Source organism: Andrena cerasifolii, chromosome 13 (genome assembly GCF_050908995.1).
Source record: "Andrena cerasifolii isolate SP2316 chromosome 13, iyAndCera1_principal, whole genome shotgun sequence".
Lineage (NCBI taxonomy): Eukaryota > Metazoa > Arthropoda > Insecta > Hymenoptera > Andrenidae > Andrena > Andrena cerasifolii.
Genome location: NC_135130.1, coordinates 10,016,083 through 10,038,354, shown reverse-complemented (window position 1 = coordinate 10,038,354; position 22,272 = coordinate 10,016,083). Strand labels below are relative to the sequence as shown.

The following is a 22,272-nucleotide window of genomic DNA, read 5'->3' as shown; positions in this document are numbered from 1 at the left end:
ATACAGTAGATCTCACGGCAGCGATTTTTTTTGTCAGTAGTTTGCGGTGAACATTCTAATTCTGACCCGGTTCATCTGAAATAAAAAATTCGCGGGAATTTAGTCAGTATATTGGATTATCTTGTCCTTAATCGTTTATTACCTCAGTATATTAATTTGCTACAAAATGGCAACTTCTCATAACAAAAGTATCGATTTTCACCACAGAATGCGCTCATGTTTCATCATTTTCCATCTGTAAAATAACAACTACCCAACGGAAATGAAAAACCCACGATTAAGGACAAGCTAATCTAATATACTGACTAAATTTGGTCGAATTTTTTATTTCTGATGAACCAAGTCGTAGCTATAGTGATCACCGTAATAAAAAAAGCGCTGTCGGGAGATCGCTTATAATTCCATTATTTATTTAGTTATCGCATTGCAAAAAAAAACTACAAGAACTTTAAAATATATACTTTCGAATATACCACCGTTTATTTAAAAAAAAAAGCCTTCAAATTGAAGAAAAAAAATCCCGAATATGCTTGCGTTTTCAGACCTTGCAGGTAGGTCCGAGCAGGTAGGTTAATCCCGGCGTGGTTCGCAGGAGTAGAGGCTTATTAGTCCGATCCCTCGTACGCGAGATATGCGATACAGACGCCAGGCGCACACCAGCAACAATTATATCTAATTAAACGTTTAATTTCGATCGCATAACGCGTACAATTGATAGGTGCGCGTGCATCTGTTTAGTCTAACGAAGAAATGATTTGATCGGTTGGTTGCGGTTGATGAGGGTCGTCGAGCGGTGCCTCTGATTGCGTGTCAGCTGGGAATTACAAATACACCCTGCATTGTAATTCCGTTTACGCGGGGATGACAAAGAGGCACGGACAAACACGCAATTATGGTGGAATCCCGTGTGAAAGGATATTTCGGCCGCTCTAGAATTTTCTTTCCGGGCTGTGCCTAAAACGCGCAGCTTTTCACAGAGAAAGAGCCGAACGACAAGAAGAGTTATGGCAATGCGAAGGAGTGAAAAATTTGCTCCATGACGGACGAAAGGTGCACTTTGTCCACGTGGCAGTTCGCGCGCACCGCCAATAAACTTTCATTATAAATCTCTGCGACGGCTAGAGAATCAACAAATTAACGTGAAAATATTGCAACGTAGGATCGAGCAGCTTTCGAGCGCCTTTGTCGCACGAAATTAGGGGTGCGATCTATAACCCGGGAACGTGGACAGTGTGCTTCGAATGGTGTACAGGAATTTTGCTTACGCGCGCACGGAATATTCTTTATACGTACATCGTGAAATTTCTAAGCAATGCCTCTGTTAATCTCGTGAAAATTGCCTACTACCCCCACGAAGTAAAAAAGCTCCAAATGAGCCCGGCTTTTACGGTGCGCTTTGTGGCCCGCCAGGACTCCGAAATAGATCCTTAGTGGAAAGTGGCGCAACTTTTAATCTTCGAAATACAGCCTCCCAGCATTTGCTAGCCTAGAAACGGCGTTTTCTTTGCATCCCCGCTTGCGGCACAGTGCTCCCTAGTGCCCGACACAGCACGGCGCGTCGATTCCCGGACGCAGCGCGGAACGGAAACGCGTAACCATGGCAGAAGCCACCGGAACCATGTCAACCGACGGTTGTACAGAGCGAAATACAGGTTTACAAAGCGACCGTTTGACCGAGGTCCACATACGATCACGCATGGTCGAACAAAAAGCGGATGGGCGAGCTTGGAGCGTGGTTCTGTAACGGTCAGTCGTCGTTTAGGCGTTCCGCCGGCATCAAGCCGATCCGCGTACCGATCAACCGACTATTCTCCGTGCCTTGTAAATCGCAGGGAATTACGTCAAAACTCGATCTCCCACATGGGATTCTGAAAATCCGTCATACTGAAGATCCGAGGTTCCTGGTTGCCCCGTTTATCATGCTCGCTGAGAGTACCTTCGGTACTGATAATTTACAGTGCAGCATGATTGATATTCTCCACTCTTAATGTGCGAAGATCTTCGCCGAGGTTCCATTTCTGATCGTCGCCCAATTATCAATTGAACATCAATAGCTCTCGGCTAAACCGTTAGCAAACCGCTTACCGAAATCCGATAACGTTCCATTGAACCGTTTAAGAATGCATCGTTGGAACAATCGTAACGCAAACGTTGCTTGACAAGATTATACAGCTTGTTTCCTATTCCCATGCTACGCTCATTGTCGACCGTCTCCGTGCTACGAGGCCGCGGAATCGATAATCGAAGTCCATTAACGATTATACACCGTTATCCAAGAGACTGGCTGCGAATAGGGCGCCGCTTAGAAGGGCCGAGCAATGGTAAGGTAATTGTCTCGTTGCTCGAGCATCTTTCGCGCGAATGTAATTGCGCCTTAATTTCCGTAAAAAGTGACGATGGTTGGGATTACGCGGACCGATGAAATATAAGAGATGCTCTCTGAGAGCATAAATCTATTTTCCGTATACACTGTTAGTGTTAGTTTTAAGTAGTTTTGAGTGGTTAGGTTAACAACAGCTGACAGCTCTACCTCGCATTTTGCAGTCTTCTAATTTTACATCTTCTATATTTATATAATCGTTGCGTCACTGATTCATCGCTGTCCAGCTTAAACCGCTGACCCTAGAAGCATGAAATTGGGAGGGTACTTTTTTAAACTCCAACCCGAAGGGGTAAAAAGGGGTGAGATATGTTTTCTCGGACTCATTATTTCTTAGGTCCGATTAGATATCAACTTGGTTTTTACTTACAAAGCTTACCCACACGAATGCCTAAAAACCAGATTCAGCATTTTGCCCTAATCAACCCCTAAGGAGGTGAAACGGGGTAAAATGTGTTTTCACGGATTTCTTAATATCTCTTAGGCCCGGTTAGATGTTAACTTGGTTTTTACTTCGAAAGGTTACCCACACAAATGCCTAACAACCGGATTCATGATTTTGCCATAATCAACCCCTAAGGAGGTGTTGAAAAGGGGTGAAATGTGTTAGGTTACTATATAATTTCTAACTATTTTTCTCTTTCTTGTCTTCTTATATGTTTTCTTTCGTGGCGTCTACTATGCAATAAAGAATTATTATTATTTAACCCTCGCTAGTGAACCAGATAATGGGGCCTTTAGAGAGGAATACTCGAATGCTGTTCCTCCCGATCATCGGGAAGTGGATTCCCAGTGCAACACCAATTAATTGTGAGCTCGTTCGTTACTTTCATGGAAGAAACAAGAAATGCAGCATTCCTGAAGTTGCTCGTCAACAGTTCAGCATAAATTAACTGATTTTAACAATAGGCCATTATACTAGACCGCTTAACCTCGCGTGCGTAGCACCCATCGAGTTCATTGTTTGCGGTCGCGACAACTACCCCGCCGTGGCCGAAACGAAGGGAGACAGACCTCTCCATAGAGGGCTGAAAAGGGAGGACGGCGTTGCATTATGCGTCATTGTCTGCCAGGCATTGTGTCTGATCGGTAACGGGTAATAATGTGGATCTGTCTTTCGCGTGCGAGCTGATAAATGGCGACTCGATGGAGCGTCGAATATGCCTAAATGTATGAGCTTGATTTACGATCGATTTGTTTCATCTGCTACCGCTTCCTCGAAATTAGGTACGCCTAGAGATGTTCACTTCCACTTTCTACGCGAACTTCCTATTCCTCACTGGAATTTCAATATATCCCTAATTTTTCACGGTCAAGTGTTTTGCTGCGGGTTCTCCCGAAGCGGCCCTCATATTTTAAACGTATTTCACCGCTCGGGCATCGCTTCTGCTCCTATACAGGTCCGCTATTTTCATAGAGAATTTTTATTTTCGATCCCTTGGCCATCCAGCTCAGCACGTTCCCTGAAATGCTCAAGAACAAAGCCTTTGCCTCTCATCTGGGTCGACCGCAAGACGTCCGCCATCCCCCTACTTTCCTCATCCATTTTTATGCTTCTTAAACTTCCGCGTAGTTTTCCCCGGGAGAAGTCTACTGCCGTATAGTGTTGTGTTCATAGGGGGTCTAATCGACAGTAGAAATTTACGGGAAATAACGTCCGCGGAACTAGGGGAGTTCACGAATGCCTAGGTACCTACTTCATGTTTGTAACGGGCCCTCCTGGCAACGACACCACACACTCTGCGCCGGAGGGCTCGAGATTTCTTTTTGTTTCTCAAGACGCTTCGTGAGCTCGCTATCTGCGCAGGATATGAAACTATAAACCCAGCAACGCAGTGCCGTGTCGTCGCGCGAAATTGTCATGGCGAATTCATTTGATAGTACGGATATTGTAATTCACTAGGCGCGACGCGTTGCTTTGGAACTTCCGCGATATTTGAGCGCGAGGGTTAATTAACACTTTAACGGCGGGGCTGCGCACCTATAAACGAGACGCGTGGCGAACGGGGCCAAACGCGCATGCACACACGTGCAGCTTAGTCTCGTGAATATTTACAGAGGCGCTCTAACTTTATAGCATTATGAGCTTCTGAGATTGCTACACGAACGGAACAACCTGTTTGTCCGAAACGTATTAATATCCTAAAGCGTTCCGCATAAATATTAATAAGCTGTTTGCGCGACGGACTGCGAGGTACAGCGACGCGTTATTTCGATATTATAATGCTGAGATTGGGGGCGCGTCTCGTAGCCGTTTCCGGTGGAAGCGTCGCCCTGGCGAGTCATTAAACGCGGGTTATGATGAGGCAGAAAATTCTTTGCTTTGATCAAAACGAGTGGTAATTGCGACTCGGAGTATACGGAGTATGAAGTTTTAATGACAATTCAGATGATTTAGTGGGAATGTGAATTTCGTTGAATAATAATAGCGAGGAAATTACGTTCTAACTGCAAGTTCTTCGGAAGCGTTAAGTTTAATTAATGCAGCTAGCCTTTGACATCGTTCGCCGTCTTCGTGGCAAATTTCTCCTATTAATTCCACAGCATGCACACTTTTTACTCAAGCAACGCGAACTATGCTGTGTTTGACAAAGTTACTGCCCTAATTTATGATAATCACGAAGATCCTACTTGAATTGCATTACGTAAGGTTAAGCGGCCGCTCGTTATCGGTTTTATTCATGCACCAAGTAACGAACTTCCGTTTATAAGTTGTACAGATCGTTCCGCGGGGAAATTGATGTAAGTTTTAACTTGTTCGATTACGTATTGAAAATGATTGCGCCGGTAACCGCTGATAGAAAGCTATTAATTTTGTATTCCCAAGGGGCGTCTTTTAATTACACTCAGCATGGAGTGATTTTTTACTGGCAGAGTACTTTATCGATCAATTCAATTACCTGACTATGTGACTTCCAACTTATTCTAAACAGTCTATGTGCAACGTAGTGATTATTCCGAATTTAGGTTACTGCCTTAGGGATGGTGGACAATATTCTGCACACGCGATACTCAACATTTTCACCCCCTAAATATACAAATGGGCCAAAACAAAAAACACGTATTTATTATTTTTCGGTCCTCTAAAACGTATCCAAAAACCAACGCAATCGGAGGCAAACATCATCTATTCTTATGAACTTCGAGGGGTGGTCGCCCTAAATATGAAAACGCGCCAAAATAAAAAGACACGTATTTCGTATTTTTCAGCCCTTTAAAACATTTCGAAAAACCAAAGCAATCGGAGGGGGACACCTAAAATCCTCTCTTTGTCAAACGATATCTTTCCGACAGGTCGAGTAATGAGACTAAACAATAAGCCACGGCGCTGCAACATCCACTTCCTTTCTTTTACCATACCTCATCCCGGGAGGTCTTGAGCCGGCGCACGTCGAGTAACATGTCCTGTATCCAATTCCCCACGAGCTATGGACAGAGAAAGACGTTTGAGTGGTACCGGATCGGAATTAAACCCCGGTGGTATCGTCGTCGCGTGTTTGGGAGAAGCGGGCCGGCACGCCGCCGCTCAATCGCACATCGGCCAAAAGCGAGCTTTGTGCCTGCCACGTTTCCGGCAAACTTCTCCTCGCTTTCCCGCGAATACTGAACTCTCGCGTCGAGTCGTAGGCGTTCCAGGAAATTTCGAACAGCGGTTGTAGTCGGCCACGATAAGCCGCCCTCCGGGCGAGACGACCCGGCTGAGCAAAGGAACTTGCCAGACGGGGAACCAGCGCAGTATCTGCTGCCACGATCCAACGTAATATTACGGCCCAGGCTTTCGCTACTCCGCTGCTTATTATTCGGCCCTCTAGTGTGCACACACAGCGCAGAAGTAGCTTGAAAACGAAAAGGAGCCGCAGCTCCTACCACCGCTATTCGCCTCTGCGGCCGCCTGCTGTGTTCGGGGGATCATCGAACGCACGTGAATCAATCCTCCCCCTTGGCTAGGATTTCCTGCACCTCGCGCGGGGAGTTCAGCTAGCTGGAATAGGCGAGAGGCCGATCAATTGTAACGTAGACGAAGACATTCAGACAGTGTACATCCCTAGTGCCTGAACTTATGCTTCCTAAGTTGACGCCCATCAACTTACACAAACTACATGTAGCTGTAGTGATTGATCGTGCAAGCGTTAACGTATTCAATCAATTATTCCTCGCGCTTCAGGACCGAAAGCGTGCGCTCATTTCATAATGGTCCCCGGCGGGTTCTCCTCGAGCACTTGTTTTTCCAATGGGCTCACCTGTGCCGAAGGTACATTGGTCTTCGCCTGAAATTTCAATGCTTACTCGATCTGCATGCACGTCTACGAGCATGAATTGCAAAACATTGTCACACCGTCGCTCGCGACTCTCCCCGCGGGCATTCGCCACCGTGTGAAACAATGTTACCCCCGATACTCGATGGACTGGGTTTGTTTGCGCTCGCAGCCGCACCGGGTGGTATGGTCAGTCGCGGAATATCGACGTCGAAATTCATCCGTGAAGTGGCTGAGGGAAGATATCGTCCCTGGTTCGTATTCTCACAAAGCCGGGTAAATGCGATACACCCACAAAACAATTCGTATTGTTTTACTGTCTGTCATTCCACCCGCGTGGTTACGTCAGACATTTCGTTGGGATTATCGGAGTTGCTGCAGTATTTGAAACGATATTATTCGCTAAGGCGGATTTACAGCTGAATTTCTTACGCACATATAGAAGCGGAACAGCTGATGATGGGGTCGTTGAGTCAGCTAACAACCCTCTCTGTAAGCTCAGCTACAAATGCCATCTTTACGCCTATAGAGTAGGAATACAGTAAATATTTGTTACAGCTTCAACACTCGGAACCGGGCACGAACATATAACGTGTAGGAGGCCACGAATTTCAGCCCGAGCTGGCTTGTTTACTCAAGCGATGCACGTGAGCCTCGGGCTCGCTTGTATATTTTGCCGACCGCGGCAAGCGGAAGTCAAGGAAACAGACAGCGGGTGAGAAAGAGGGAGCGAATGAGAAAGAATGAAGGACAGTCGAATATAAAAAATGGCTCAATATCATCTAAATCACACCGCGTTTGGTCTTGTTTTCACCAGAAAAACCTCATTAATATGTTAAAAATATCTTTATAAGAATAAAACCGAAAATTGAAACATCTAATTTGTCATTAAGGCTGTGGTCTTCAAATGACAGGTCGCGCCGGCGCGCTCGCTTGTGTCTTATCTCAGGTCTGGCTTGTTTTGAGGGAGATCTCCCCAGTTGCCGATCGTATAACGAATATTTCTGGCGAGCATACAACGAATATTTACTGTACAGTATTTTAGTATAATTCGCAAAAAGACGAATCAGTTTTCTCGTGCTACGACATGTTTAATGAATCCTCTCTCTACCAACAACATCTGTTCCCCCTCCTAGAGATCTGTGATGCTGCACTAGGATTTAAAGTAACCCGTGCGGAGTATATAGTACGCATTCATTGGTATTCATTGGTCGATGTAAATAACATCTAGAAACAGCCGTGAGACCTCTTTAAACAATGTGAAGGGGGGGAATTATGCATCTGCCGGAATATTCATAGGGATGACCTTTGCCTCCTTCTTTCCTAGCTGCCCTCTTTTCACCACAGTGCGATAGCTATGATCTATGAACTTGATCTTCTCATCCCTCGGTATGAATCATTAGGAAAACTTGACCAGTAACGTCACGAATTTGTACACTGCCACTATTCCACCCCGTTGCGCCACCGATTTTCTTCGCCCCAACTCATCCCTCCGTCCCCGGGCCGCCATACATTCGACGACGTGCAATCGTATTTCACCCGATGTCCGGCACTTCCGGTCTAACGGAGCTGCCGGCTTCGGTGGGCGACTTTTTGTCCAAGCGTCACGTACGTGACGACACCGTCGGGATAAAGTGAACGCGGTTTTATATCGACGGATCGACGTGGACGATGCCTGCATAATCGTTGGCTGTTCTCTGTTTCGATGCTCCCTTCGACGTGCCATGTACGCGTATTGCTGAATCGGGGAATAGGTTTGCATAAAGCTTACACGCAGGACCGGGCACATTCTTGCTGAGTGCTGGGGATGGAAGTTCCCTTGTTCCTCTAAAGGTGGATATCTCATCGTGCTAGTTCCATCTATTTAATGCTAAAATCTTCCTTGGTCTAGAACCTCGAAAATCTGATATTGCCCTGGGCGTCACAGACGCTGCTGTTTGAAAGACTGGCGCGGAAATTGCTGGCTGACCTAATCTTAGCCGAGCTTTTCAGCCAACCCCACGATGGAAAATTCGAAGCTTGCGGTTCACCGTGGCGTCCTTGTCTTTGAAGGGCTTTGGTGTGCGTGGCGACGAAACCTCACACAAACGTCTTGTGCGTCTGGTTCCACGATACTCCCTAAAAGCTTCCATCCCAATCGACCTAGTGTGGGGTGTCTTCCCGGCGTCGGGCAGAGTTTCGGGGCATCCTGGGGAGAAGAATAGCGCACTTTGAGGGTGCTGGGTCTGTTTGCCTTGGGAAGAGTTATTTCATTAATTCTACGCATTTGTTAGCGGCGCAATTGTCACGCGGCATCGAGCGAACCTTTATCTGTATGCTAGTACAGTCTAGATAAATGCAACGAACACAGAGTGGTCAAACTACAGAATGGTACTAAAGAGCAAGGAAGAAGGGTCACTCGTGTGCGCGCGAGTAGAAATGCAGAAAAGAGTTCGGTGGCGAGGAATAGAATTCGTGTAACCGAGACCACGAGAGGGAAGAGCGCATCTAAAAATGAGAGCATCTACGATGTTCCTCTATCAGTCCCCAAATTGTGTTCCTTCTCTTCTATTCCCCGCAGCTTACGTACCACATTCTTTTGTCCCTCTCTTCCCTACATACACCCAGTCAGTGATAGACCCAAGTCACCAGGAACGTACGCTTTTCAGAAACCACCACAACTGGCAAAACATACTTACATAAGGAATACTTGTTCAGACATTCTGTAGAACCACATGACCTCAAGTAACTTCACCTGGCGTACCCCATCCATGCCAGAAATAGTCCCAGATACATCCAGACGAATCAAGTATTCGGTCACCTTAAATTTGTAGCGACCGGAACGTCTGTGCCACCAAATCGCTCGAAAACTCGCGACACAGGGAATCGAATGCCCATCACTACTCACCCTGTCTCTTTTCCCTCCTTCCCTCTGGCTCACGGGGCCATCAGAGAGGCCCTCTTCATCCAGTACCCCTCTCCCCCTTCCTCCTCCTCCTCTCCTCCCACGCTGCCGCTGCCTTCCCGTCCACGTTCAATCGAGCCTCCTTCCACTCCCTCGTCTATCCCACTCTCACTCTTCCTCCCTTTTGCTGCCTCGCCGCCTCGTGCACCCTCGCCCGTCTCGCGCGCCGGCTCTACCGCTCCCACCTCGTCGCAGGCTCGCAGTCCGCCGGCGACTCTTGAATGAGAACGGCGGTCGCGTGGATGGCGAGCTTTCTGACCGGGTGTCACGTTTCCGTTGACGGAAACAAACGCGGCGAAGTGCGTACCGCGAGTCTCCTCCGTCTGCTCGTGAGAACCATTATGGTGTGATAGTTTACCCCTGTGCCGGAGCGACCACCGAGGCTCAGCGAGTTGCCAAGGTGCTGCGTGATTCAAAAATCGGGGCCATTCTTTTCGTGCGCCGGGAAATAGCACTGTCACACGTTCGTCGGATACTAGGTGTAGTCTGCCGCCAGAGGTGGACGCAGAGTACTGGCTGGTTAAACCAAGAAGGTGATCAAGATTTAACTATCGTTACGCGGCTCTTCGGTGTTTGGACGTGGTGTTTGAAAGCTTGCTTGGGGTTCAGGTGGTGGTATTAGGGGTAGCAAAGGGAGACGTCATTTTCTGGTGACAGTTGATGAAAGGATGATGACCGGTGACTGGAGCAACTGGGGGATTCGCTGGTGTTGTTGTTGCATTACTGATGTCCATTGTATTATGAAAGATCCCGGGTCTTTGCTTTCATGCTTTTGCCTTCACACGTGTTTCCGGGAACGTTTGCAGATTCGTTACAAGGTTATCTGGGGGATGGTAAAGCACTGCGTAACATTCCTAATCGTTTAGTACCGAAAAGGCGGGCGCAGAGATCGAGGACCTCGAAAATATTCCCGGCGTCCAGAAAGACACCGCGAACTGGTAGTTCAATCTAAATTTAAAGTGCGCAGAGTCGCGTTTCAAAAACGTTTGAACCTCGTTTATCCCCCGGGGAAACATGGCATAGCGAGCAAGTTTAATAAAGGATCTGAGGCTTGTGGGAGGTAGTAGTTCGCGATGATTCTAACTTTCTTTCCGGGGACTTTTAATCTCGTGATCCGTCGGCCCGTATCAATCCCGAGGAGAGAGGTACACCGTGACTTTGTATTACGCGAAACTGTGCAACTCCCGCGTTCGTGGGCGAATTTTATGAGTTAAAGCTTAAGCCGCAAAGGGCGGCGTACGTGCATGCTAATTGATTCGCTTCTGCCGCGTTGAAATTCTGATCGCGAAATATGTTTACATCAATTTTCCTGTTGTAAATTCTTTGTTTCTCATGTCGCGAATCTTTCCTGAATTTCACGTCAGGTAAAGAAAAAAATTGAAAAAGAGTAAACAGTTGGAAAGAGATCAGTGGGTCGCCAATGATACGCACAGTGTGTCCTAAAAAAGAATAAAAACAGTGCAGAGGGCGTAAGCTAGTGATTTGGGAAACATCGATGTTTCTCGGCAACATGAGTGCCAAAGGAATATCAATAGGGAGAACTTTTGCAACGCCCGGGAGGAATGTAAATATTTATACGCACTATTTGCATCCCAAACGTGAGGGCACCGTGACAATCTTTGTCTCTCCCTCGATATACCCGGACGATCGCTGAGAACGCGTCTAAAATACGATCTGACGTCAGAAGACACGATTTATCGGACGGAGCGATATCTGGCTATCGACATTCCAGCCCCCGCTGAATTTTGAGTGCATCTTCCTTTCGCCTTTTTAATAATGTATGCGGTGGCATGCACTGGCCGGCATCAGCCGAGTACGGTGCGCCGACGTTAATGCATTCCTGCGGCAGGCCCACTGGTCGCTCTCGGTGTCCATTTCTGATAAAATTCAAATTACGCGCTGACCAGCCCAAACTAGTCACTTAGTTAATCAAAGAATCGTCCCTCCAGGCTAAACTAACCTCCGGAGTCATTACACTCCCGACAAATCCGAAGTAGTCAAACATCTAGACCCTGGGGATCATCGAACTTCCCTCGTGTTCGGTGAAGCATACCGAGCCTCTGAATTTCGGCGCGATACCAGCCAGCGTATTGCACCAAGGGCGATCAACGATCAGAACTGTAAAACTACGCTGCCGGAGGAAGGCGGATACGTAGTTTCTCGCCGTTTTACGACTTCATTAAGGCGCCGTTATGAGGTGGATATCGGGGGCCGAACAAAGTGAGCGAACGGCGCCACCGCGATAAACCGAGCCGATTTATGATTACCGTGAGAACCTTAACGGCCGTTGCTAATCATTTGTAGGTGGATGGGCCCCCGTATCTGCCTGCGATTACCGAGTGAATTCGAAACCCTGGGATAACGAGAGACTGATGGAATTTTAACTCCTGCGCAGGCTCGTTAGCTTGATATCAATAACGGAAGATACTTGAATCGAAGAATTTTCCATTTAGGGTGCGCAAGTGGATGCAGTTAGTGGAATAGGAACGTAACATCCTGATTGGTAGATCTTCCGCTTCCGAAGCCCGCCATTTCCGGTAGATGTTCAGGTTTCAATCGGATAAAATCCCGGCAGGTGTTCGCGCGCACACGAAATACAATTAGCGGTCGCTACCAATTAACTATGTACATGGTACTCGTTCACTTGGTCCGAAAATTCGGAATAGCAGCGGATATGCCGCGAATTAATAATTAAATCGATCGAGCCAGCCTCCCTCGCCTCTGTACTCTACTTCCCCGCGACAGTGCCCCGGTCGCCGGTTTATCTTCCCCGTTTTTCTACCCGGGCGAAGGTTTCGCCGATGCCGCAAGTTGAGAAATGGCGGGAATCGTTACACACTGCTCTGAATTACGGCCGATATTCTCGACTCTGCGATCCGGTTGTCGAACGCGCGAGTTCTGCCTATTTCCCCGCGCGAGATTCGGATGCCAATTGGTTTCATAACGAATGGTCCCGTGAACAAAGGTGTGGCGAAGAGGGTGGTGGGCAAACATGTGGGTGAGCAGGTCTTCCTCAAGAGCGGATCAGAATATAATGTCACCAGTTTCAAAGCGACATCTCCCTTAATAGCGACCTGATCGGAATACATGAATTCTTCTCGCGACTTTTAACGAGTTCGCACGTTCTCTTCTTCCCGATACCGATATCATTGAATTCTTCATGGCACAGAGGGGCCAACAGCAACCATAAGATCTTCCCACCATTCGTTCCAGAAATTCGATGACTCTTCCGCCTGGGAGCAGAGCCGGAGCCAGGGAATACTTCGATCAAATGCTTATCCACCAGCAGCGGAGTGAAGAACAATCGATGTATCGGAAATCGACGCGCTCAGTGGCCTTGGAGCACGCGAAAAAGGTACGCAGCGAGCTTTCAGAGGCAAAAACCAATCGACCAGCCTAGGAGCCAGCCAGACTCGATCGCAATTGGCCGCGATCACGTTGCCGATGAAAATCATGTGCAAAGGCGTGCAGTCGCTTAATCTCCGACGTGGCTGAGCCAAAGTAGACGATGGTTGACGCTTTCCCGGCAAGTGTCTCTACTGCGAGCAGCGGCCAGACTAGCGTTCAACTAGCTTGTTGAATCGATCGGGGTGAAAGGATTATAGGGGACGGTTATCGCTAAACGATCATGCTGATCGAACTGGCGTATCAATGGTAGAGCAGACAGCAATGGCTCGTGGAGCTCCGGGACTGGAGACGATTGATGTCTGTGCTCGTGCGCGCTAGTGACTTGCCAGTGTCAAAGTGGGATCAAGTGTGCACCGCCATGTCGTTGCGCAGCACCATGCGTTTTCCAGTCAGCACCCTGCCTGCACACATGGGTGAGTGCTGTTCCAACAGTTTTCCTCTGTATAACTGTACAACTCCTGACTTAGCTGACTACAGGTGTGGGAGGATTCCGTAGAACTATAGAGCCATACTCTGACTTCAACCCCAGACCATGTCCGAACCGAGATCTAACGTAGGACCAAGTTCCTAATTAAACGAGGACAGACGCCACTTATGTTCTTTCACTCAGCAACTCGTAGCTTTCGCTAAGTTGCTTTTACGATCTGAAATGTCACGTTGGGGGTATGTTCTCAATCATCGCACATCACAATGTTTTCTAAAACTTCTCTGGAACTGGACGTATCAAATACCAAAAGGTCATGCGGATTTTTCGATTCTGTCTGGCAACGATAGTGTGTCATGTTCCCTGGTACAGGCTTTTCGCACGCCTCTGTCTATGGCTGGACGACTCCGCTCTGTTTTTGCGACGTATTTTGCTTTGATGGAGCTTAATCCGCTTATATCCGCGAGGTCAGGCCCCGGCTACCGGAAGGGTGCCGGCTGGAAATTTTCAATCAACGGATCACGCGTCCATTTGCCGGATAACTTGTTTTTCCTTTGTTTGCGAACGCGGGGTTGCCAGCCACTCCGTCTGGCGGGGTAAGGCTGCAATTCCGACCCTTTTTGTAATAATTTTGCCGCGTATGCGCCGAGCATTCTGGCGAATTAGTAATTCACTGAGATTCACGGAATAATTCATTTCAGAGGATTATATGGTTAAACACCATGTTCGAGCACCAATAACATTCATCGCGGCAAGTGTATTCGGGAACGCGTGTACACGGAAATTAGCGTGCTCGAATTTTACAGACGATTATTCATTTATTCCGTGCACGAGCATCAATACAGGTGTCGCGAACAAACTCGTATTTCGTGCCCGAGCTTTTCGAATATGGAGCAAACTATCTAATTAAATTTTTCTCAAATCTACACGTTTCAACAGATCATTCAGAAACAATGGCCCTTTCCTCGGCTCACGAGCATAGATAAATTGAGAAAACAGTCAGGAGATCAATGAGCTCTCTACTATTTGGCCCCACAAATCCTGTTTTCTGCGTTGGATATTCCTTCTCATAATTGGGTAAACAAGCGTAGGGTTAATAAATTATAGCGCTAAATAATCGGCCTCCGCTAATTTGTGAACTGCAGACTCTATTTCATTCCGTCAGTAATTTAAGTTGGAACAGTGATAGACCTGTTTCCTATTCATATTCAATTAAACTAATTACCGTCAGGAATTGCAAAATTCTTCTTTCACGCCTCAGTTTCGGTTCGTACCATAATATTCGCTAGCCACTCGAAAGTGCAGGGCACTTTTGGTACCGGGCCAAAGGAATTCGCAATGCAAGACGTCCACCATTTTGACGCCGTACCGTCTAATTTATCTACGGATGCCGCAGATTTACACACGGCTGCCCTCTACATTAGGAAGTACGAGTTTACATTAGGCGCTTCCTGTATTGTTTGACCGGGGTGCCGAAGAATTTCGCATTTTCCTCTGCAGCTGTAAAAACTCTGCGAGACTCCCGCGACGATAGGTCAAATTCAGTGTGCTCTAGGCAGTTTCCAATCTTCCGGAAATTTTGTTGGGTGTCGTATACACTTGATCTAGACACAAAAGTGTCGTCGTGCAGACGTACCTTTAGTATTTGTATTTCGTGTCTCGCAGACATATTAATTCGTCTCGCGAAGTTCGATCGGAAAAATTTGCTAAGGTGTTCGTGTAGATCCTGGTGCAGGGACTGTTCTGCGATGCGTTTAATGACATTCTTCGGTACACGAAACGGTTGGCGGGAATTTTCGAAGTGTAAAGCCTGTGAGGCAGTTGATATCCCTGAGGGAACAGAGGGCAACGCGATAGTAATTGCGAGTGATCGTTGTAAACGGTGCTCTAAGGGTTTCCGTGCGTTCCTCGACGACCGCAAGTATTACCGTCTCGACCGAATCTCAGCTTGAGGAAGCTCGAGGAAAATTTATGTACGAACCGGTGCGCGAATCTCTGTTCTCTAATTTGTAACGAAACGATGACTTATGATGTATAAATGTCGTTTCGCGCTATTCGCGGAGCACGTCTCGGAATAACAATTTTCCCAAAGAAGCACCGGCAGAATATTCCGTGTAAGTGTCACGGTTTCGCGAGCATTGTTCATCGTTCTGTAACGAAATTAATTACTCACCACCTAACGAATATAAGTTACACTTTCACAAAGCGACCTTGACAAGCTCGTTAGAACATCACCGGCGAAATTAACGACCGTCCCTGATTGCCTGCAGTTCCGTGCCTCATTGTTCGCTTATCAACGATCTCTGTATTGTTCGTAAACGTTTAGCGAAGCACGAGCATCGAGAAATCTCGGAAGCCGCCAAGCCTCCACTTGCACAGCCGATCACTTAAGTCAGAACCGAATGGAATTGAATTGGAAACACGGCTTCGATCTGGCAACCTACGTTACATCTCCCGCGAATGGAGACTGATCTACTGCATGCTTCGTGTCCAGCCGGTGTTCTCACCTAACCCCAAATAAAGTGCAGCGAACGCGAACTGTCATGGAGCAGTGGTACCAATCGGGCCTAGTTACACGGAAAGCTGCCAATCCTCAGTGACTTGGAACTAAGGGAATTTAGTTTGAATTCTTTAATTGCTTTTGAAGATTTTAATAGTTAAAGAAAAGTAGTTTCTCTATTTGTATCGGGTATATTTTATTTCTCAATGATTAATATTTTGTTTCGTAATTAGTATTATTTTAGGTCTTCTGTAGCTTTAGTTTTAATAATTGTACAACGCAAAAGCTGTTCTATAGGTTGGTGATTTTTTACAAAATAGAGATCACAAAATTATGGGGTCCACGCTGCGTTTAACTAACTTTTTGTCATTTTGAAGGTTGGTAGCTTTCTGTATAACCAGGCCCAGTTGATTGCTACCTCTCCCGGCTATATGCCCAGGATCCTAACCTCCTTGTTCATTTCCCGAGCACTTCCAAGCGATCTATTCTAATAGTTATCCTTTGAGCTAGGTACCTAGCTGAAGAATCCAGCGAGTCGAAGAATTATCTTTCATGCGGAAGGGGTTCGTGAAAGACGGTCGAATAATTCATCTCGGGCGGCTTTGAATCGGCCATATTGAAACGCCAACGCGGATATAGGCCTGCGTCTGACACCTGCAAGGCAAATTAATTTGCGACAGCTGTCTCGGTCGTCAGTCCGATTAAGTGCTGGGTGGAGTTAAATGGTCGTGTAACAAATTAGTTCCAGGCCGGGCCGACTGGTTCGTACATTTCCAATGAACGCGGAACAGTTCGCGGGAATCGTGATCGTGGCTCGTCGAAGCCGCGTTTCAGCGCGGGAAGATAACCTAAACGCTCCTCGATAAGCAAACTCGACGCTCGCCGGTTCATTATTGCGCGACAATGGGGTCAGATCGCCGCGATTCCTGCCTGGACCATCGACATGGTTTTGATAAAGCGGCTTGGGATTTTTCTAATTGCTGGGAGCAGGCGTTATCTGGTACTGTTTGGTTCCGCTGCGCCGTTAATGCGCGCGATGGGGCTCGTGGCCTATCTGGGTATCTAATGGCGTGTCCAGTCTACAGTTTTTCTTGCGCCGTGACGTTGTTGGGAGCCCTTCAGACGGACAGATTCTCAGGTGAAGCTGGATACAAAATTTAACCCTCGAACGGTCTGAAAATTGCAGTGCTAAAAATGTACAACTCAATGCGATTCAATTTTTATTTCATGCTTCGTGCAATAATAATCCCGCAAACATTGCCGTATCATGGAGCATCCATAAACAAATGAACGCAGGCAATAATATCCGACACGCGCAAAACACAACGGAACGTAACAATATTTATTTTACGAGGGCAAATAACGCGGAATTATATTGCGACTCGATTTATTGATCGATAATGAGCAAACAAAAAGCTAATCTAGTTTCACGAAGCACCGATGCGTTTTTTCAATCTGAAGCGCAAAGACAGATGCAATGGTGTCGTAGTGCTTCCATCATTCGCGCGGCAGAAGACTATTTCTCCAAACGTTTGCTAAATATAAATAATGTTTTTATGGATTTATCCCGTTCATATCGCAGGATTATTTCCGGCAAATGGGTCATACCTCGGAGAGTGAACGCATTTTAATTAAAAGCCAATACGCGTATAGTATTAATTAGGTTATTGCTATACACCAAAGAAAGAGCTGAAGCCCCCCCCACGTGCGTTATTTTTGTGCAAAGAGATCCATTTGTATATTTGCTCGCGTGGACGCTGCTCGTAGGAAAGTTTGCCCGCGAGGTCGGTAGCAAACCCGCGAGCGGCCGGAATTTTCCCACCAAAATTGGCGCTACAGAATATTTTCATGGTGACTGATCCCTGCCAGAGTTTCGTTCCCGGGGACATGTTTATCTTTCCAGTGAAGTGGGGCATTGGAAATTATATTCCAATAGGAAGAAGCCTGTGGTCCGTCCAAACGTACCAGCTGAACATCAGAATCGAAACATGGAATAATAATTCCTGCGAATCCAATTTGACATGTGCACCGCATGGTGCGCGAACAATTTCAGCGCTCCCATTTATATTTCCCAAATAGAGGAATCTCTTCTAAAGCACACGCGAACACGTCGGCGTTGAACTGGTCAAAGAGCTTCAGAACTTTGCAGTTCTTTGACATCGCGCTGCTCTAAAATTAGTGTCTGAGAGTAGCTCTATAAAGAATCCCGCGAACAAACTAATTTCCGAAGCCGAAACTAATTTTCTCCACCGGTAGAACGATACGCGCAGTTACGCTGCGAATAAACATTGGCTATTAATTTTATGTAAGCATGGGAAGTGAAAGATGGCACTGCGGAAGGAGCAATAAGTTTTACGCCGGGCGTATCTGCGTTTCTTAGGTTGCACAGCGAGAGATGAGTGGAATGATATTTCGAAATTAGAGTCGCCATGAGGAGGGTCGGCCCTTTTACGTTTTACAAGGAGTAAGTAATTGTATCCTTCGCTTTATCTCTGTCCCTGTCGCGAGAAGAAACGGGACGTCGTCTCACGTCGCTTTATTTTTTTTTGTTGCCCAGAGAACTGTAAAATATCCTGATAAAACGGCTCTCGCGGAGATAAGCGCGGGGCTTGTTCCGTGGAAATTTTCTAGAACGTCGCGTTTCACCGTCGATTGGTTGCCTCACTGATGACGCGCGCGCGAGCGCTCGTTCATCACGGCGCTTTGAAACTTGTAGTCCTTCCTCTCCCATTTCCTGCTCTCTTTTTCATTTATATATTTTTCCTTTTATGAGTACTTGCATCGCAGAACCAGTCTTCCTACTGCGTTGCATCAGCCAGGGTGTATTTAAATGCGAGCGTTTCAGCTGGACAGTCTGACTGAATGCAACTATTCAACGCGCACCATCGGTAGTGCTGAGAAGATACAGTGTGCCCGTGTTTAGTTTGTGCGACTGGAAAGTTCCATCAGAAAGTGTAAATAGATTAATTTCAGATCTGGCAAGTAGTTCGCATTGAAACTTATATCCTACAGATTGAAAGCACCAGTGGCGCCATCTGTGTGGGTCCGTACCTCAAAGCACCTGAACCTGCCCAAGCGTTTTCAAAGAAGCACGTTAAATGCACTGATCCACCTAACGTTGTGAAGTTTCGTCAGCTTTTAATGATTAAAAATGAACTGCGGCTCTTAAAAAATAATCTATATGATAAAGACTAGATACTGATGTAGAGAGTAATCGTGCCAAGTTTCATTGAAATCTGTTCAGTAGTTTTTCAAACATCACTGGCACTGATTTGAAAAACATATGTACTTTCGAGAAAACTGAGTTCAAAGTTTAAGTGAGATAATTTATTTTTTTGAACTTACAAAAAATCGTCGATTCCGTAGCCATAGAATTGACCTTCCTTTGACGCTGCAGCGTCTGCGAATTCTTTATTGGAAAACTCGAATTTTTCGCCCATTCTGCGTGTACGCGCCCCTGAAAAGGGGGCATTTCGTTTAGGGGATCTTTTATCGCCATAAATCTGCGTGAACGTGTTGCAGTGTCCACCCCCACTTAATTATCCTTTAATTAGTCAGATACTCTGCCGCGGTGAGATCGATTTCCACCGGGAAATACCACTTTACCACCATCTCCGGCATGCAGGATCGATAACAGGGTTCAAGCGGATCTTTAAACCGCGTGCCATATTGCGCGTAATATCGGAACAGTGCTGCAGAGAGTGGTTGGGCAACGGGGACTCCATCAATCCGCTTCGCGGTTTGATCGAGTGCCGACGGAGACCTGTCAACGAGGGGCGGACTAGCATAATGTCTCACGTGTGATAATCGAGTCTCGAATTCGGGAAAATGGTGATCGTGGATTACAAATGATCTGCTCTACGGATTACAGGGCTGGGAGCCATTCTCGCTTGCCGGGGCTAGACAGTTCTCGTGTAGGGGAATGATTTCCATCGCGTCCCCATGCGTGGTCTGTCTCTTAACGCGTTGATGGACGGTTCTGTTGAAGGAACTACAATATGCCACGTCTACCGAAATTCCCGTCGAGGGGTACACTTTGCGGTCGGAGCACTAACGTCCCCAGAACCTGATCGCAGCGGACGAATTTGTGACGAGACCGGGTTCGTTGAGAAATTCGAATACTCATCGCGCGGGCATTGTAGAAAAGCCTCCCCCCACCCCCCACCCACCCCTCCTGTAAAGTAGTAGCCTTTGAAGAGTGTAGTGCAGCGACGATGATGTCGTCTCTATAATCACAGGTGGCTAACAAGCTTCAGCTGAAGGAATCCCAAATAGTCGCGCATGTTAAGCAAAGTACCCTTTACACGTGTTCCTTTGCTACACCGGCTTGCCAGCCAGCCATCCTCCAACACGGTGACTGCCTTTCCAGCAGGTTACCTCATACGGCGTTTGATTAACACCGCGGAGAGTGTGGACGGCGCGGTTTCGGCATGCTGCACGTGACACTACGGGCCTACCATCCATTATTCTGTCCTCTCTTCGCGCCGCGAGTCTCTCCCGCATTCTCTTCTCCGGCTTAAACTGATTTTCACCGGTGCACGCGACCCTCTTTCTTCCTTTCAACGATCCAGACTGCTTTTATAATGCTAGTACTAATCGAGACTGGCGAACTCGTCGGTCTAACTGTCAGCTCCCACGACGGCCGGGCCCTCCTGGTTTCATTTGCTAAAACATCACTGCGATTAACGGGCCGGTCTTTGTCGAGGATTTTCAGCCTCGGAAATTCGACAAACGATGTAATTAATATTTGGGAATGTCGTTACGCAAATAGGAGTGTAATAAGATTCTACTCCGTTGCCTTGCGCTTTGCGAATTGCCTGCAAGCGAGTTGTGACATTTTCAAGCATGGAACAAAGGGTCCTGAGCTTTGCGTCGGGACGAGGCTTTCAATTTAAGGGGTTAGAATGGTCGAAACAATCGATTTTTTTTCAGTAAAGAATTCGCAGGATCCTTCTGTTAATAAAAAAAAATATCTCGCGTTAACCTGTGCCTTAAACTTTAAACGCTGTTTTCTCGAAACTATGCGGTGTCATATTCAAATCGGTGCCAATGATGTTTCAAAAACTTCCGAACCAATTTGAATGAAACTTGGCACGATTATTTCTAACACCGATATCTAGTCAATTATCGGCATTTTTTAGGGGGGAAATATTCTTTCAATTATAAGCTTTCAAATGCATATTAAGATTTTTGAACAACAAAATTACTTATAGGTAAAAAAATTCATAAAATGTCGCCTGTTTTCACGGTTCTAGGTGTATGTAACCCCTTAATTACGGGTTCACCATTTCACTCACATACCACATAGTGAATTTGATTCAGTCTGCCCGACCACGTCCTTAAAATGTCGAGTACGAAATTTAATTTCACAATGCATTACTCTGTGTTCATTTAAAAAATACCAGAGATGATGCTAGTCCTTTCAAATAGTTCCGAGGTGCTTCGAGCGAAATAATGAGGCTCTGTATTTGAATTCCTGACGTCCTTTGATGGGTGGGTGACTCTCCGTTGGAAAGAAAATTAACCATGCCAGTGATATTATCAAAAGTACGGCCATTCACCTTATTCTCCGAAAGCAAGTGTTGGAACCAAAAGCAGCAGCTCTGTATGAAATTTTAATTAAACATGGAATAACTACGCCACCCGAATGAGGTTTTGGGAGGCTGCAGTAATTTTCCAACGCGATGCATTTCTACCATTCGCGAGCACCCTTCAAATTGACAAGAAACAGGAATTTACTTGATAGAGTTGAAACGAAGAGCCGCGAGGTGGTGCCATTATGGTGGTAACGCCAAAGGACCTCGAGGTAGGCAGTGCAACGAAACACGGTTTATAGCTAACTATAAACAGAGAATTAACTTTGCAGCGATCGAGGATTAAGTTGAAAACTTCCTGCAGTGTCTACATGTTGAACATTGATAATGAAATAAATTAGCATGCGGCGCGTAGGGGACTCACTGCCAATAGAGGTGGCTCCGCAATAGTACTAATAAAACATGGCCCGCTAGTTAACCGGTGGGTCCCCTTAGTAGGCCATGTCATATAACTCAGCCGTACCCTCGTAAAGATAGACCGTAGCATTTATTGTTTGGTGCCACTAAGGTGGCCAAGCACCTCACGTATTGGGACTTTGTGTCTGCGAGTATAATTCTCGCTACTTTATTCCAAAGCACCTCTATTTAGCTAAGGCTCAAGGGCGCAACTGCGTAAATAGAATGCACTCAGACTTTTCTAGCAACGGTAACTGTAGACATGGCGAAATCCACCCTCTTTGTACCATTCCCCTTTTTCATTATCTTTATCCCTTCATCCGTTTGTTCGCCGTCTTCCCCCCCTCACTCCCACCCGACAATTTATATA

The 22,272-nt window shown here is 46.6% G+C and overlaps 1 protein-coding gene across 7 annotated transcripts in view; it reads left to right on the top strand.

Annotated features, from left to right (window-relative positions):
• The first annotated feature begins 9,792 nt into the window (after positions 1–9,792).
• LOC143375675 (uncharacterized) overlaps positions 9,793–22,272 on the top strand; it is a 72,045-nt gene continuing 59,565 nt past the window's right edge. For 3 of the 7 annotated variants that reach the window (XR_013086952.1, XM_076825035.1, XM_076825039.1), the window contains exons 1-2: positions 9,793–10,113; positions 12,794–13,401. Coding sequence is in view for 4 of the 7 variants with exons in the window: in XM_076825035.1 (XP_076681150.1) it covers positions 13,284–13,401 (118 nt within the window). In the remaining 3 variants the exon portion in view is untranslated. The other 4 variants (XM_076825037.1, XM_076825038.1, XM_076825036.1 and 1 more) reach the window with 4 other exon arrangements.